At 44.9% G+C, this 18,005-nt stretch overlaps 1 protein-coding gene across 3 annotated transcripts; it reads right to left on the bottom strand.

The window, feature by feature from the left end:
* Positions 1-5,718: 5,718 nt before the first annotated feature.
* On the bottom strand, positions 5,719-17,780 carry LOC146682298 (BCL2/adenovirus E1B 19 kDa protein-interacting protein 2-like). 3 transcript variants are annotated; one of them, XM_085446905.1, is made up of 15 exons: positions 16,685-17,780; positions 16,306-16,356; positions 15,520-15,641; positions 15,241-15,300; positions 15,069-15,164; positions 14,960-14,995; positions 14,826-14,876; positions 10,823-10,906; positions 10,576-10,737; positions 10,260-10,499; positions 8,326-8,428; positions 7,883-8,014; positions 6,754-6,840; positions 6,498-6,596; positions 5,719-6,356 (listed from the first exon to the last, which is right to left on the bottom strand). In XM_085446905.1, exons 2-15 carry the CDS (start codon positions 16,344-16,346, stop codon positions 6,332-6,334), a joined length of 1,338 nt encoding a protein of 445 aa, XP_085303031.1. In that variant the 5' UTR covers positions 16,347-16,356; positions 16,685-17,780; the 3' UTR covers positions 5,719-6,331. The 3 variants fall into 3 exon arrangements, with proteins under 3 accessions (XP_085303031.1, XP_085303030.1, XP_085303032.1); XM_085446904.1 differs by having other exon boundaries at positions 16,306-16,359; XM_085446906.1 differs by lacking the exon at positions 16,685-17,780 and having other exon boundaries at positions 14,960-14,992; positions 16,306-16,658.
* Positions 17,781-18,005: the final 225 nt, after the last annotated feature.

Raw genomic sequence — 18,005 nt, forward strand, 5'->3', positions numbered from 1 at the left:
GAGGAGTTATTGTATTTGACTCGGCTCGTTCCAGCTTCCCACTGAAAACGTTTGTGTTCACAAACTGAGACATGCGGCATTAACGCTGCCGTTAAACCAGCTTCAGGAACGCCTCTGACCGTGTCAACACTCGACTTGAAACCTGAACGTGTTGTACTTTGGTTCAAAGACACGGGGACTGTTTTAATGGACACAAAGGAAGGATAGGTCTCTGATTCCAACACTTTCACCCGGGACAAACTGTTTTCCTGTGGAGCATCGTTGTTTTGGATCATTTTAGCTCCAGAAACTGTTACTCTCATTCTAGACTCATGCTGGGAACCTGAACGTCTCCTCCACCGAGGCCTGAAGAAGATCAGGATGTTTTCTTAAGATCAAGATGTTCAGCCTGAGATTTTTTCCCAGACTAGTTGAAACTCGCATCTTCTTCCTTTTTTGTGTCATATCAGACGTATTTAATCCTCCTGAGAGAAAATGTTCAGGCTGCTCTGAACGCTCAGCTTCCAACAGCTCGTTCTACTTTTATAACGCATCTCTGCCCACTGACTAACTGCAGGTTTCCAGACACTGACCAATGAGAAAACAGTGGGATTTAGGGAGGGCTGTCTTAAAGAGACGGGAGCATACGAGGGATTGTTTGGATGTGGGAGTCGTGCACAGATAATGATTTGATTACAAAAATCTGACCACGTCAGAAACCGTCCCGACTGCGGTGACTTTACAAAGCGTGTAGGTGGAGACGAGGACGTCCAGGCTGGAGTCGACGTTGTGGCTCATTCTCGCTCTTGGATTCTGGGAAATGAAGCCTCTTCCTGTCGACAGTCCTTTCCCTTCAGGTGGAAACAGACAGAGTGCTTTTGTGTCACACTATGCTTTTATTTTGTGATAGACGCTGATTCTATTGGTGCATATGATTGTTGCACTGAGAGTGCTGATCACAGAGCTTCTCTGGAAGAGCCTCGGTGGGAACGCTGTCCAAAACCACACAGTCTTCATCAGATTAACTTTTCCTTTTGCAGCTGTTTGTCATCTGACACTGATAAACTCTGATGTCAGCCAATCAGCAGCCCCCCCGCAGCTGCGCTGGGATTAAAGTGAATGCAAATGATTGGGCAGAAGGGTTTTAATGGATTTCTTCTGAGCTGTGTTCACGTTTGATTGGCTGAGGAAACTGTCAGTCAGCGAGCTGTGGGGGTTTTGGTTTTAAAGCTGTGAGCGTGAAACATGACACTTCCTGCTGGTCCAATGATGGTCTGCCCACCCGGCGAGATCTGAGGAACGAGCTGAAGTCGGCAGCGAAGCTGCTTCCTGCGTCCGTTACTGTGCAGATGACTGATGTGAAACGTTGAACTCTTCTGTGCACTGAGTAATAAACTGGATCACACATTAGACTCGTGAGCCTGGCTCGGTTTACGAGGATATTTGTTCAAAGATCTGGAAGGTTTTAACTTTGCATGCAGGAAAAGTCACGTTAATGAAACCTGCAGCAGCTGCATCCTTGTGTTTACAAAACCTGAGTTTGTCACATCATCATCATCAGGTTTGTGTGGCGTCTTGTGTTGTGTAAGCGGCTCCTCCTGCAGAGGCACAAAAACACCTTTATTCTTCTTATGTAATGCGTGTCTCATGATGGCTGAATAAATCTGTCTCACCAAACCTGTGTTTGTGGCTTAGTGTGACAAGAGTGGAAGTTTATTCTAAGAGTAGTACAAACATAACACTTTGATCAGTCCTAAAGTACTGAAACGTGGATGGGAACGCCTTTGAGGGTCGATGGTTCAGTTTCGTTTTGTTCCCAGTAAATCACAGCAAACATGTTCAGCTGTCGTCATGGAGACGGGGTTTCATCTCGTAGGCCTGGATGTCTTACAAATGTTTGAATTCAGGTCAGGGGTTGGTCAGTCCACATCACCGCTGCAGACAGGACGGGGCTCCACCCACCTGTCACTCACACCTCACCACTGTCTCTCTGCCATTCCTGACTTCCTCTCTGGCAGCCAATCGTCTGCTTTCTCTGATCCACGAAGACACCGAAGCTGCTTTTGTCCTTCTCCGTCAGCACTCTCAGAGCAACCATCACATGTGTGGTTGTCTTTCTCCGCAGCACCATCCTGCAGAGTAGCCACATTCTCTGCTAGCAGCACCTTACAGTGTCCATACATACAGACTGCAGTGGCTGTAGTGCACCTGTGTATGTCTCACTCGTGTACATGACCCTGTGTTTCTCCCTCTCACCTGTCCTTCTGCAGTCCTCTCCTCAGCACCACCCAGCACCCTCTCCCACTGGGACACTCCTTCTCTCTCCTCTAACTGACCTCTGAGCTGTGGGGCAAACACTTTGACAACATCACCGATTTAATGTCCACTTTCAAATGCATGATCCTGTCTGACGCTCTCTTCACCCACAACACTGTTCACATCAGGATGCCCCACAGCATGAACCCACCTCCACTGCTCCTGGCCCTGCTTCCTTTCCAACTGCTCTCCATCATCGCAGCAGCGCTCCCGGTGGCAGTGCCTACATTTAGATTACTGATGTTGTTCCTCTCTTCAAGCACAGTCTCCACCAGCACGCTGTTGGCCAACAGCACTGAGGTCTTAAATGCACTACATGGACAAAAGCATTGGACCAAACCACTTAATCTTTAAATGCAGGTGTTTTCAGGCACAGGTGTATAAACTCACTCGCGCAGACACGTGACAGGCGTTTGTAAAAGGCTGGGCCGTTCCTCCGAGCTCACCGAATCAGACTCAGCCTGGCTAGTGTTAGCACAGGAACAGCTCCTGTAGCTTAATGTGCAGGACTGACGGGGACCAGAGGTGCTCTGACAGAAACTATGAATGAGCTCAAACAGGTCTAAGGAAGGCCGCAGCATCGCTTTCTCGTGAAGCGTGAGTCTGTGCACAGGCTAATGAGAAACACTGAGAGTCAGGGCAGACGTGTGTTTCTACACGTATGACCCCGTTCACAGGCTGCGTTCACATTTTATTACATGCAGCTGTGCACAGACCGCAGAGCTATAATGATGATGGTTAAACTAGGTGTTTCTATGGAAACGCCAGCCGAGCACTGAGGAGGAAGCAGGACGAGTGGAAACACGGAGGCGGTCAGAGCTGGTTTGTTACAGGCTGAGCGTGTGTGGGAAACGCGTGTGTGATGTCATAAATGTTCCACGCTTTCAAAGAGAAACAGCGCAGAAAAGCTCCGGCTCCACGTTCCTGCCCCGAGCCACAGAAACGCTTTTATTATGTTTGTGTGTTTTATATCTGAACTCTGGTATACAGCAGCAAACGTCCACAGCAGGGTGTTTGTGGCTTTGAAGGAAAACGGTGTCCATCTGCAGTCACGAGCAGCACATGTTTATACAGACAGATTGAGACTACAGAGGCTTTTATTTTGTAGGATCACAGAAATGCTTCTGGAAATAATTTTACCTTTATGTTGAAAATCAGTTCTTGACATGTTCTTCTTCAATTATAGTGATAATAAACCCCCCTCATTCAGCCATGGGTGAAAAACCTGAAGTCAAAAATGTGTTTTTATTATTTATGAGGCTCAGTAAGAGTTCTTAGCCTTGGAAAAGCTCCCCGAGCTTTTTCCAGACGGTCGATGCCCTTCATGGACAAACCCCTCGCCTCATGGAAACGCTGCATCGAGAGTGCTGAAGCGAATATCTGATCAACAATAAGCTGGAGCTGCTCTTTCTTGAGTTAATGTTCGGAACTTTGATTTCTGTTTTGGGGTTTGTGGGTCCTTTTTTGATCAGCTGTAAAACAGCCTGTTTGTTGTTTCCAAGAAAAGCTGTTTTGTCTCACTTTTGATCGGGACTGTGTGTCCTCGCAGTTCATTGTTCATTTAGAAGACACTCTCTTGAAGAGCTCTCGCGATCTTAAGATAAGATAACCTTTATTAGTCCCACACGTGGGAAATTATTGTTAAAGCAGTGGACAGTTGCATAGACAAATTAGAGAAAAACACTGGAATAAGATGTCAATAAGACTGTACACAATAGAATAGAATAAAATACTATAGACAATCAAATAAAATAGAATACAAATGCTATATATGAGTATAATACAACGATGCCAGAAAAGAGTATTGCACTTAGTGTTATTGCACATGTGTGGATGTGTTTGATCAGCTGAAGTCTTTGTTGTGGAGTCTGACAGCCGTGGGGAGACCTGTGAAATCTCTCCGTCCCACACCGTGGGTGCAGCAGCCACTGAAGCAGCTGCTCAGTGCTGTCAGAGTCTCCTGCATGGGCTGGGAGATGTTGTCCAACAGGGGTGACAGCTTAGCCACCATTCTCCTGTCAAAGCTTGGCTGAATTGTGTTAAATCGTTAGAGATGTATCTAAACAGAGACATGTCTGTCATATCTGTGCTCCGTCACCCTCAGCAGCTCGGTGATTATCTGATAATCATTCGATTATCAGCACCTGGCTGCTAGCGTTGACTTTGTCAGCTCACCCAGTGTGGACATATGTGTCTGTATGTGTGGCTCCCCTGAAGTCACTGAGGGCGGTGAAAAGATCGATTTGAATTCTGATTAATTTGTAAAATGCAGCCAATTATCTTCTGTCTTTGTGTTAAATATTGCACTAAGCTGTGAAGTGTAATGGGTCGTACGCTGCATGCGCTGCTGCGTTGCCGCTGTTCAGGGCTGGATGGTCTCATTTATGTGCAGTGACAAGCACAACATACAGCAAGTATAAGGTGTTAAAACTGTGTTTGAATAAATCTGTTGTTACTGTCCTCCCAGCTGACAGTCTTTTTGAGTGTTCAGTCTTTGACAGATGGAGAAAAAGCAGAAAAACACATTTCGGTTGGCTTGAGACTCGCACACAGTCGGCTCTGTGTTCCTGTTTATGGAGTTTCCTCAGCAGTGACCTCACTTCCTTCCTGTCAGCCTTCATTTCCTGACCAGCGGCTGGTTTCATACAGACCACTTACACACACAGCAATGTTTCCATCACTTCAGAGCAAATCTCAGTGAAGTACTAACTGTAACTGTCATGATTTACGTTACAGGGACCTAAAGGTTCTGGGCCCAGGCAGACCAGAACCCACAAGGTGACTGTGTGTCCCCATAAAGCAGTGAAACAGGAACAGTCACACACCCACAGACATGTTTTCCTTTTCTTTATAAATGCTCTCTGTGTTCAAGTGTCCACACAAACTCTGCCGTTTCAGTGATGCGAGTCACCGAGACAAACCAGCGCGGCTCTCAGGTTTTCTTTTTTCCTGGGTGGGGAGTCGGGATCAGGCGTGGGGTGGTGACACACTACAAAAGACATTTACTTCAGCAGCAAACATACCTTACATCAGGCTCTGCTAACAGATGGGTTGCAGTTGTAGATTATCCCTCGTGTCATACACATTCAGGTAACTAACATGTGATGAACACACAGAAAGTGAGCCAGTTATATCCAGTTGTTTATCATTATAATTATATCGGTGTTCCACTTATCCTCGATAAAGAGGATGTGACAGATGTTACAAAGCAGAAGAGGATTCTGGGATATCGAGCCGTTTGCATCACCAGCAGTGAGTCAGACTCGTTCTCAGTGACTGTGCACACTATTCGCTGTTTTCAGGATCACAGCCCAGCAGCTGAGAATCAGCACCATGTCTATAATAACATTATTTATAATAGCATCATTTTGAAGTGTGAATCTTGCAAAGTAGGAAGCGGGAGGTTCAAACACAAAGCCCAGATTGTGGAACTATTGGGAGTTTATTTAGCAGCACAGAACATTTCACTGTAAGGCGAACCCTGACTGCAGACAGGGTTGAAGGTTCAACTCTGACAGAAAACACTGAAAGTTGGAGGAAATGTGTTACAAACCTTAAAAACGCATTTCTAAAATAAAACCCTTTGATTCAAAATATCCACCGTTGAAATCTCTGACAGTTCTGGCTCACAAACACTTTTTTGTATCAAACTTGAATGTTTGCGTGTCGTTCTGAGGACGCACAGAACCTGCTGTTCATTTTACATCATTGTGCTTTTGTCCTAATACTCTTAATTTTAAGTTCTACAAACCAGGTTGTAACTGTGGGAAATGTTTCAGTTAAAATCACAAATGAAGTCATGTATCTGAGGGGACACTTGTTCTTTCCTGGCTCATACTGCAACAGCCCTCAGTTTAAACTTAAAGCATAAAGATGTTGGACCCATTAACACTGTTCACCACACAAACTGTCAATAAAGTTAGAAGTCTTGAAGTGCCGGCGATTCACTCAGGAAGCCCAGATGCTGACACAGTGCATAAGATCCTGCTGGATGTCAGAGAAACACGTACGTGACTCTGCAGCGCCACCTGGAGTCTCACCTGGACAGGCTGTCATCATACCTGCGGGGAAATCAATATGTCTCAATATTTCTTGTGTTCAGCTGAGGTTGTTCCTGTTTTTAATTCATTTATAAGGAAATGTGTTTTAAAACATACGTCTAATCTGTCAGCTTTGAACAAATAAGTAATGATGTCACTCACTGCTTGACACAGTCTGGGATCTGAACATGCTCAGTGGGGATGACGTTAGAAAGTTCCTTTAAGCTGCTGATGAACTGAAGTTTCCTGCTGAACTTGGTGCTGAGGATGAAATAAAAAGACAGTTTGAATTTTAGTCATTCAGATATGACCACTTCCTGTCCAAGAAAACAGCATGATGGGGTTTATAAGCTTTTACTAGCAAAACAATGATCTGTGTCTGTATCAGACGGGTGGTGATGAAGAAAAGATTGTGCACCTGATGAAGGGCTTGATGATGGTGATGAGAGCTTTAATGTACCAGGTGGGATGAACCACATAGAAACCCTTCAAGTTCTTCCTCAACCTGCAGGCAGAAAATCACCAAAATCATAAAGAAACACCGAATTAGGGACTTGGAATAAACCAGCGGTCTCCAACCTTTTTTGCGCCACGGACCGGTTTATGCCCGACAATATTTTCACGGACCGGCCTTTAAGATGTCGCGGATAAATACAACAAAATAAAACTAGTACCGGTACCGAAAAAAACGAAGATTTATTCATAACACACGTGAAAAGACCCAGGAAAACCGAGTTAACGATCAAAACGATAACAAAATAACGCTGAAAACCGATAAAACCCCTGAAAACCACACATTTCACACCTGAGCCTCAACTCTCGAGGTCCGGTACCGGTCCGAGGCCCGGGGGTTGGGGACCGCTGGAATAAACCAACCATCCAACCAACATCCAATCATCCATCCAGCCATGGTCTCCCATTTATCCATTTCTGGGTCATGGATGTTAGGGCCTATGTCAGGGTTAAGGGTCAAACAATGAAATACAATTTGTGAAGTAAAAGACAAAAAAAAAGTTAAAAGACTGAAAACAGGTGAATGAAGGAGGAAATAGATTAAAAATTATGCCTGGCACACCTGAAAATCACCTGAAAATCAGTTCATGACATGAAGACGATGTCCTCCAGATATTCATAATAATAATAAACCCCTCTCCTTCAGCCACGAGTGAAAAAACTGGATCTAAAACTGTGTTTTTATTATTTATTAGGCTGAGTAAGCATTCTTAGCAATGAAAAAGATCCCTGAGCTTTGGACACATCAGTGAAATAAAGCTTGAATATGTGCCCATTGATAAAGTCCTGATCAAAAGTTTAAGACCACGTGAAAAATGGCAAAAACTCCTATTTTGCATCGTTGGATCTTAACAAGGTTCCAAGTAGAGCTTCAACATGCAACAAGAAGAAATGGGAGTGAGACAAAACACGCAACAGAAACTGGGAAGTGTAAAGGATGAATAGCAGCTCGCCCTGCCACCACCACGACCCGGCTTTGGATAAGCAGACGATAACAGATGGACGGATGGATGTTCGGACCTGCTTTTTCTTACCTGCGGTCGATGGTGGTGTAGCATTCTCTGAGCCAACTGATTCCTGGCAGTTTGTCCTTCTGACCTCCAGCACAGAGATACACGATCACATAGTTTTCCGCCACCATCAGCTCCAGAGTGCCCACTACGAACCTGATACATACAGAGAGGCAGTGGTGAGGCGGTCGATCGCAAAAGCTCTGAACTGATCTGCCGCATTGCCACTGGTCAATTATCTGACAGCTGAACCAGAGCCAGTTCCCCTTCAGCACCATCACATCCACAAAGACTCTTACTGGTTTTACACTGGAACCCGTAGTGGGTCTGTGCACTAAGACAAATTCAGCCTTTTGATCCGTCTTTTTCTTCGCCACGACTTTGAGTCTGATTCTCACTGTGGGGTAGGTAAGAGCAGTGACTCAGAGGTGAAGGTCAGGGGTCAGAGGCCAATGTGTGTTCATTACCTGAACAGATTATCCATCACATACTGGTAGTTCTCCAGACAGTTTTCTGGCAGGTAACAGGAGGAAAACACGATGATGTCATTCATACCATCTCCATAGTAACCTGGATTGCCAACAGGTGTTAAAAGTGTGAGGGGGCATAAGATACAACAACAACAACAACAATCTTTATTTATAGAGCACATTTAAAAGCCTTGGGCATACCAAAGTGCTTTACATAAAACAATAAAAAATAAAACAGTTCACACATTAACATCAAATACATAAAGGTAACGAATTATGTTCACAGATAAAAGCCACCAATAAGAGTAAACTGCAGCACATAGGTTATAGCAAGGTAAGACTGTACCACCATGATAAAAGACACCAGTAATGGAAAGATAGCAGAGAATTTAATACAATAGGTCAATAGGTCACTGCAAGCAAGCCAGCATTTAACTGGTAGAAAAGGCAAGTTTAAAAAGATATGTTTTTAGCCGTGATCTAAAAGAATGAATAGAATCAGACGCCCGGATGCCAATCGGGAGATTGTTCCACAGCTCTGGTGCAACTAGAGCAAACGATCGATCACCTCTAGATTTCAGTCGAGATCTGGGCTGAACCAGCAGTAACTGTGAGGATGACCTTAAAGCCCTAGCAGGAGCATATGGGTTTAAAAATTCCTTAAGATAGCTTGGTGCAGTGTTATTGGTAATTTTAAAAGTAAACAACAAAATTTTAAATTGAATACGATATTTGACAGGCAACCAGTGCAGATCAGCAAGGACAGGAGTAATGTGGGCAAACTTCTTGGTTTTAGTTAGAATGCGTGCTGCAGCATTCTGAACTGTCTGTAATCTATGTAAAAGGGAAGAGTGGAGACCACAATAAAGTGAATTACAGTAATCTAGCCTTGACGTTACAAAGGCGTGGATGAGCTTTTCTAGGTCTTTATACGGGATATAGTGCCTGGCCTGCCTGTGGTGTGCTGTGGTGTGCTGGGGGAGCAGCACAGCAAAGAAGGACTCATCCAGGCTGGAGAAACTGATCAGGAGGGCTAGCTCTGTGGTCGGCATGAAGCTGGACACTCTGGTGACAGTGGCAGAGAAAAGGACATTAAAGAAACTGATGGACATTATGGACAATGCTAGGCATCCTCTGCACACGGCCATAAACAACCAGAAGAGTCTGTTCAGTGACAGGTTGCTTCTCCCCAAGACAAGAACTAACAGACTTAAAAACTCCTTTGTCCCACACGCCATCAGACTGTTTAACTCCTCTCTGGAGGGGAGAGGGAGGGGAAACAGGAGGACAAAGGAGGGGGGAACAACTAAGCTGTAGTGCCTCTTCACCTCACTGTGCAATACCTTGTGCAATACTTTTGTAAATAGTCAACAGCGCAATAGACTCAATACTTGAAATGTGCAATTCACTTGTATTTTTATTTTTATTCCTATTTATCCCCTTCGTATATTTTATTTATATTGTCTCTGTATTTATATGTGTGTGTGTGTGTGTGTATATATATATAATATTCTGTAACTCTGTAACTTCGGTCGTTGCTGTGCTTTTTTGGAAATCGAATTTCCCAGAGGAACCCACCCGAGGGATTAATAAAGTTCTATCTTATCTTATCTTATCTTATCTTAAATAAGGCGAAGCTGGTAAAAACTAGATCTGACAACAGCAGACACTTGTTTATCAAGTTTAAATGAGCTGTCAAATAAGACACCCAGATTCCTAACAGTGTCAGAGAAAGAACTAGTGAGAAAACCAAAGGCATCCCGAAGTTTGGCACGAAGGGCATTACTACCAAAAATCATAATTTCGGTTTTCTTATCATTAAGGATAAGAGTATTTGCCAAAAGCCATTTCTTGACCTCACACATGCAATCTCGGAGGCTATTCAAAGACAGATAAAACAGGTAAATCAGTGCACAGGTAGCTAGCAGTACCTCCATGAGACAGCACCCTGAGGAACGGCTCCAGGACGCTCATATTGACCCGGCTCTCCTGCGGAGGGTCACCTGTAGTGAAACAACGCCACCTGGTGCCATGGCTGTCCACCACATCCTCCCTTTCCAGAAAACCCAGTCCGCTCTGGTCTGTTTCCATCAGGCAACCAGTTTGTGGGTCAGACCTGGAGCTGTGACCTCTGTGGTGGCTGGAGGCAACACCAAGACGCCGCAGGTCATCTGAGAAACAATCAGGTAAGAAGATAAACAGCTGTTCGCAAACCTTGGCCTGTATGACCTCTCTATGACCGCTCACCTTCCAGGTCCAGGTCGTACATTGGGAAGGGCAGCGATTCGCTGTCTGAGGGTGTCTCTATAGCATCTAGATCAAAGTCAAGTGCTTGGTCGTCTTCATCTTCAGGGGAGGGGGAAAGGAAGACAGAAGGCAGGTCATCAGAGACCATGGACCCGCTGCGACCTGCAACCCAACACCAAAGAGCTGAAACGAAATGAAACGAAAACTGTGGAGTTTTAAAGAGAATTCCCAGCTATTGTTTCGTTACCTAATGACAGGCTGAGAGTCGGAGCCACCAGGACTTTTTTCTTTGCTTGCGGCGGGCTGGTCAAAGCTAGAGTGCTGGGAGGAGCTGCAGAAAGAGAGAACACGGTATGTCAACAGTGACATACCTGCTGAATGTTTCTGTTTACCAATGACAGCCACCCGACAATGAGGGCCTGTTTGGATTTTTATTTTCATTTTTTTAAAGCAAGTAAGCGCAAACATTAGTTTTTGAAGGAAAAAAAGCCTAAAAGCTGCAGATTCTGCCTGCCTCGACTCAGCCACATGAGATCACAGAGCAGCACATGCTGAGGTACATAGTGTGCAGTGATTCCCAACTTTTTGCAGAGTCAAGCCCAACAGACCTCCAAAGTTCACGTGGCCTTCGGATTAGCTCAAGAACAGCACGTAGAGAGCTTCATCAAAAAGGGTTTCCAAGGATGAACAGCTGCATCCGAGTCTTACATCAGCAAGCACCATCTAAAGCCTCGGATGCAGGGGTGTAAAGGATGCTGCCACTGGACTGTAAAGGAGTGGAGGCGTGCTCTCTGGAGTGACCAATCACGTTTCTCCATCTGGGACTGTGATGCATGAATCTGACTGCACTGTGCCAAGTGTAAAGTTTGGTGGGGGCGGGGGGAATCAGACAGCATCACTGTCTGAGCTCACAAATCCGCTTCTGAAAGATGTGGTCAAAGGCTACGTTCACACTGCAGGCGAAAGCTCATCAAATCCGACTTTTCTGACCATGTGCGACCCATCTATCCGATCATGGTGTGACAGTGTGAACGGCGCAAATCTGATCTGGGTCACTTTCATATGTGGTCCTGAATCCGATACATATCCGATGTTTCAGAAAGCGACTGCTGTTTGATGGTCAGGTCGCATTAAATACGTCTCTTAAGTCTGACACAAGAAGACGCCAATTATCAGCGCCGGAGAAGACATCACGAACGCTTCCTGTCCATCCAGTGAAACTGTTGGGAACAACGTTGGAGAAACGTGAACATTTTATTTGTACTGCAGCTATCCTTTGAAGCACCGCTCCTCTAAAACAGCAATAAGTTTGCTCTGGGTCTAAACGGAGCGCGTTGTGTGTGACGTCTTCTTTTGCGCATGCGGCCGCTTTGAGGGTTCACAAAAGAGTGCGTTTGCTGTCGCATTTTGTTTGTAGTGTGAACACGCAGACAAAAAAATCGGATGTGATCAAAAATCGGAGTTGAGCATTAAGACCTGCAGAGTGAACGTAGCCTGAAACTTCCAGAAACACTCTGAAGCTGTTACAGCTGCAAAGGGGGCCGACGTTGTATTACAGCCCATGGACTGCGAGTTTCACTCAGGTTCACACGCATCTGTGAATATATACATAGATAACAAAATAATGTCTTTATTATTAATTATTATTATTTTGTATATAATTTAATATGTATTTTAAATTTTCATTCGTCTTTTTAAAGGATTACTTTACAAATATAAATTGATCTTAATTTGCCTTTCTTTTTTTCGAGGCAGCGATTGAGCAGGAACAGGACCCGTCCTTCGGTAGTAACTGTTGCTCGTACTCAGCCACAGTAGTTTTTTCACCCCGCGGGGTGATAAGCTACTGTAAATGTCTGCCACAAAAGCTGCTTGGCCATGACTGTTTGCACAGCTCAGCATAGCTCAAAGTCAAACCATGAGCTGTAGCTGGCTACGTTTCACTGCCTTGAGCCTCATGTTTGCTTCCTTCTCCTATTTTTGTTCCTTGCTCTCTTCCTTGCATCCCTTATCTACTTATTGCTCTTTCCTGTCATGCTTAGTAGGACTACCTAAGGGAGGATGAGTCCCGGTGACAGCTTGATGGGTGATATGGGCAGCCTTTCTTTGTTCTGTGGTTAGAGGATGGTGTTTAAGGAGGGAGAGAATAGGAGCTCCAAACAGAGGAACCAGGTACCAGGCAGCAACAAGGCCAAAGTGTCGGGGCCTGGGTCTAGGCGCCCAGGGCTCATGTATCTTTGTATACATGTATATTTTTCTGTGTGTGTTTTGTTTTCTCTGCTTTTTCCCTTCGTCTCTCCGTGTGTGCTCCCGGATGATTTGGGTCGCCTGAGGGATCGCATCCCCGGAAGTGTTTGTGCGCTAGAGGCAGCCACAGCAGCTGCAGCAGATCGTCAAGGGAGCTGTATTTAAGAGTGTGGCTGAGCTCTGGTCGGCGCTGGATCCTTGAGTCAAAACTCATTAGTCCAGCCGTGGACTTTTGTATGAGAAAACCGTCACGACTGTAGATATCCCGCTAACCTGAGTGTGTTTGTGTGTTACCAGGAATCGGGGTGTTTTTGGAGTCTAGGTGTGGGAACGGGAGTTTTGGGGGTTGCCCCTTTTCTCACCTTGCATGGACTTGTGCACTGTGTGGGATTCAGGGAGAATCGCCAAGTTGTGTTTTTCCTACTTTTACTGCTACTCCACAGTCTGCCATCGCAGCCCGTGACACAGAGTTCTGCAGCTTTTCTTCACACTCTGCTATCGAGTTAAATGACACGGATATAAAACACAGAATAACTGGCAGGAACTGAAAAGTTATTTGGAGCTGTGCATGGTTAAGAGAAAAAGGCTGAAAGCTGTGTTAAACCAGCATTGTTACCAAAACATGTACATGCTTAACATTCAAAGACCAGTGAAAACGCTTGTTATACTGGGAGGAAGTGATTGGCCCGTAAGTCTTACAGCTGTATGGTTTGTAGACTTTGAACTTGGGTTTCTATTAATCAGTGGAATTCATTGTATGGAGGTTTGCCTTCAGTGTATAGAAAAACGAAATGACTGCAAAGCATTTGCTCATTTTCTGTGTAGTTAGATATTTTATTCCTATTCCAAAAAAAAAAAAAAAAAAAAGATATTTTATTCCTGCCAACTGTTGAACAGGCGCGACAGGCAGCTACGCGAGTCAGCGGCGTCCTCTCCACACTCCAGGCCAGCTGGGGGCAGTAATGCACTAGTGATGGTAAATTTGATTCTTTTTACTGAATCGATTTTAATGAGTCACTCACCAAAGTGAATCGCATTTTTTGAGTCATTTGATTCACTGAGTCAGTTGGGCTTGTGAATCATGATTCATGAGTCAGTAAAGTGATTCTCGAGTACTGAACGATTCGTTCATGATTCGCGCATCACTATAATGCACCACCAAAAAACACAAAGAAGAAGTTATGCGGTCCTGCAGCGGCTAAGTTACCGTCTTTGGAGCTCGCTCTTGCTAACAGTGATGACTTGGTGGTGCACAGGGGAGCAGATTCCAGTCCAGCTCTGGTCTGGTTCTGATCTTTTTACTGGGCACGTCGGGGCATTGCTTTGGTTTATGAATAATATCGTATCCTGTGTGATTGTTGTTGGTTGCCCACTCCCTCCACCCATGTGGTGGAGTAGATGGGCGCAGCTCTGTCCAGCACAGCTGTCGTTGGTGTCTCTGGTTGTTTTGATATTTTGTCTCTGCTCTAGATTTCAGTCTGTGGACGGCTAACCTGGCCATAGGTGTGAACGGTTGTTGGTGGCACAGTGTGTGGGTGCACGCTGCCTCCGGTCGCTGGGAAGTGGAATTATTTGCAGATTTGTATTTGAATCACAAAATTATTGTAAAGGTTTGAGATGAAAATGTTTATTTTAATTTAATTACAGCTGAAAATGTATGAAGCCATTTCAAAATATTATTGTTTTAAAGGCTTTGTTATTTTTTATTTTATTATATTGTTTTATTTTTCATTTCCTGTATGTATTTACAGTAACATACTGCTATTTATGGTTTATTTTAGATTTCAATATTTTTGATGGCTTCCTTAATGAGTTTGATGTTTTTTTCATTATTAATATTTTATTATTGCTTTCCTCCTGTGCGCAGCTTTAAGCTATGACTTTGTAATACACATGTATTTATTTTGAATCACCGTATTTGCTTTCGTATATTTTTCTTTCTTGTGGCATCAAAAGAGCAGAGAAAAGTTCATCGTCTCAGAAACAACAAACTGTCTGCGTACCCGGTCTCTGTCTCGTGGCTGTCAGTGATTTATCCTCCGAGTCGCCACCGCCTGACAGAACACAGGAAACAATCAGAGAGGAACCTCCGAAGAAGAAGAAAATAAAGGAATAAAGGAGCAGCTGTCAGAGTTACCTGGCTGGACATCAGACACCTGCTGCAGTTCATCTACTGGAAAATTGTGAATATGTTGAGAAGAGAAAATGTCATCTGAAGGAAAAACAACTGGATGAGTCTTCCTTACCCTCCTTGTCTTCCTCATCCTCCTTACACGCATTGCCTTGTTCAGCCTCCTCATTTCCAACAGATATTTGCCCCCCACATTCTTCCTCCTCCTCATCTTTAAAACCAAAAACACCACAGAGTTCATGACAGGGACTGGCCTGAGACCAGGACGTACCGTTTGTTCTCCATACCCTCTGACCGCTCTGTGCGTGGCGTGGAGATGAGCGGTTTGTCACCCGTTTCCTCGTCGTCTGCAGAGAAATGCAGATTCAGGTTTGAGTTTTCCTAAAGCGATAGTGCTCCTTCAGTAATAGACACAGCAGTGTGATTTGGTGATATGATTAATTTCACTGATGATGTTCATTTGTTTGAATGAACTCATATTGGATCTCAGTGGGTCAGCATGAATGAACGTGAGTGTATTTGAATACATGAATAGTGTCTGACATGCCTGACGGCTCTGTCAGTACCTGATCGACCGTCTGCAGCAGACGTTGCGCTCACAGCTGTCGCAGTGCTAGTAGAGGTCGTATCATCTGTTAAGCTGTTGGCTGCTTGGATGCTCTCGGTAGCTTTGGCTTTCAGAAATGATCTGCACACAGAAGCACACTGAGCGATACTTTACTTCTGTTTATTCTTTTTTCTCTCGTCCAGTAATGCTGCCTAAATTTCACTCTTACCCACTGTGGCATGACCCGGCCACAGAGTTACACACTGACACACTTTCCTGTTTCTCTAACACTGCAGCTTTACAGCAGCACACAGCAACAACAACAGCAACCAGCTCAGGCCCAGAGTGTGCTGTCTGTGATCAATAGCAGTCTTCAGTCTGCTCCAAAACTGTGGAACAAAGTGCCCTTCACATCTCCACCTCCCTGACATCACACATGTTTCAAACCTGTCTGAAACACACTGTTACTCTCTGCGTTTTACATCAGGATGACCTCTGACTGCTTCGATTGTCTGATTTCTCACTAGGCTTTTTATTTTCTTAAATTGTTGTTATGTGTTTGATTATTTTATATGTACGTCCCAGCTGTTGTTTTTAAAGGTGACTCAGACTGTGACTGAAGCTAGCTCTATCGTCTCTTTAGGGCCCCTCCCCTCGCTAAAAGCCCTTGTTCTTCTGATTGGCTGCAGAGGAGCAGGAGCCCTGGCCATAACGACGCTACAGCTGGACGTATCTGTTTGTTAAATGATTTTGTTTGATTACATTTCAAACTGAAGGAAATCAAAAGGCTGAAATGAACTCTGACCTCTGTGTTTCCTCATCAGGCTCCTCCTCTCGTGACTCCATGTTGTTACTGCTGCTGAGGATCAGTGAGACCGCGTTAGTCCAGAGCCTGCTGCCAGATCAAGACTAAACGAGCTAACATTTCTGGTGTTTAGCATGGAATTCATGAAAACATTATTCTGTAACATTATAACCGTCAGCACACTGTGAATCAGCTGAAACGTTGCTGCATTAAGATCTGAGAAAACACTCTGGGCTCAGGTCAATAATCTTTATTGACACAACTGTTATCTAACAAAAACAGTGCAAAGGAAAGACAAAGAACACATTACAAAATAAAAGTCTAAGCAGAAAAAGACTTCCTGTGATAAAGAAAAGTTTGAGAGTCAGAAAAGACTTACAGCGAGTCCTCAGAAAGACGACGGCCAGGTGAAGTCAGACAGGTGAGACGGGTTCAAGGTAAATAGCCGAGATCACCTGAGAGTCAGTGTGTGTGTCTGAAGGCTCACCTGATGACATCACACCTGCCTTTAGTGAGTTTATGAGTGAACTCTGATACCTGAGCCCCTCCCTCACCCGTCTCTCGCTGTACTTTTAGCCAACAGGACAACAGAGGTGTGGCGGGTTTGATTTGTTGGTGCAACAAGAGGCCCGCCCCGTTACCACAGCAACTATGACTGTACAAGTAGACATGCAGGTGTGGAAACTGCAGCATGCAGGTCGCTACCTGCTGCATGTGTGTCACTGTGGTTCAGGTATTACTGTTTCATGAGAACATTAAAAGATCCCAGGGAAGGAGGAGCATGTGTGAGTCTGTTGCACCAGTGCTTTGGTTAGGACTGCTGGCAGGGGCTCAGAATGAAAAGCTTCAAATATTTACAGGATACTTTGGTGGCTTATCATTAATGAATAATTCTGAGAATTTTGGAGTTGCTTTATAAATGAGCAGAACATATAAATGCTGTAGTTATATACACTGTAACCCTGCCCTCCAGGATCAGGGACTTCCTGTCCAGGTGGTTAACATTGGCACCGCCTGCTCCTCCACCCTGACCCGAGGCTAAGTCTTCGTGTCTACGCCCTGCACACTCATGATCGCACACCTCCCTTCCCCTCTAACACCATCAGTAAACTTGGTGACGACAGAACGGCCGTTGACGAGATTGCGTACGGGGAAGAGGTTAAACACTGTCGAGATGTCGTGCTGACTACAACCTTCTGCTCAACACCATCAAAACGGAGGAGACTGTAACTGACGTCATAGGGAAACACATTCCCCTAACTGTGTTCGGCGAGCGTCCTCCTTGAGACTCCTGGGGGATCTTAGAGAACGTGCTCACCTTCTGCATCGTGGCCTGATATGCCAGTTGCTCAGTGTCAGACACTAAAAACCTGCAGAGGGTCATTAACACAGCACAAAAGATCTTCGGCTGTCTCTGGAGGACGTGGTCAGCGCTTGGTGTCTCGTTGCCCCTGCGTGACCTCGTGCCCTCTGGGATCAGGTGCAGGTGTCTGAAAGGCAGGACGGCGAGGCCATCGGAGCGCTGAGCCCGCTGAATGGACCTAGTGATGAATGCACGAGTGAATGTTTGTATGGTGGTGTGCTGAGATGAAAGCCTAGCAACAACACAGTAATAGTTATGTTGTCTCTATCCTGTAGTGCATTTTGTGCATCAGACGATAGTTTCAATAATATACAAGTGGAACATTTCTAAATAACAA

This window comes from Copadichromis virginalis, linkage group LG22 (genome assembly GCF_057382275.1).
Source record: "Copadichromis virginalis isolate Kocher_CV1m ecotype Utaka linkage group LG22, C_Virginalis_male_GT1.1, whole genome shotgun sequence".
Classification (NCBI taxonomy): Eukaryota; Metazoa; Chordata; class Actinopteri; order Cichliformes; family Cichlidae; genus Copadichromis; species Copadichromis virginalis.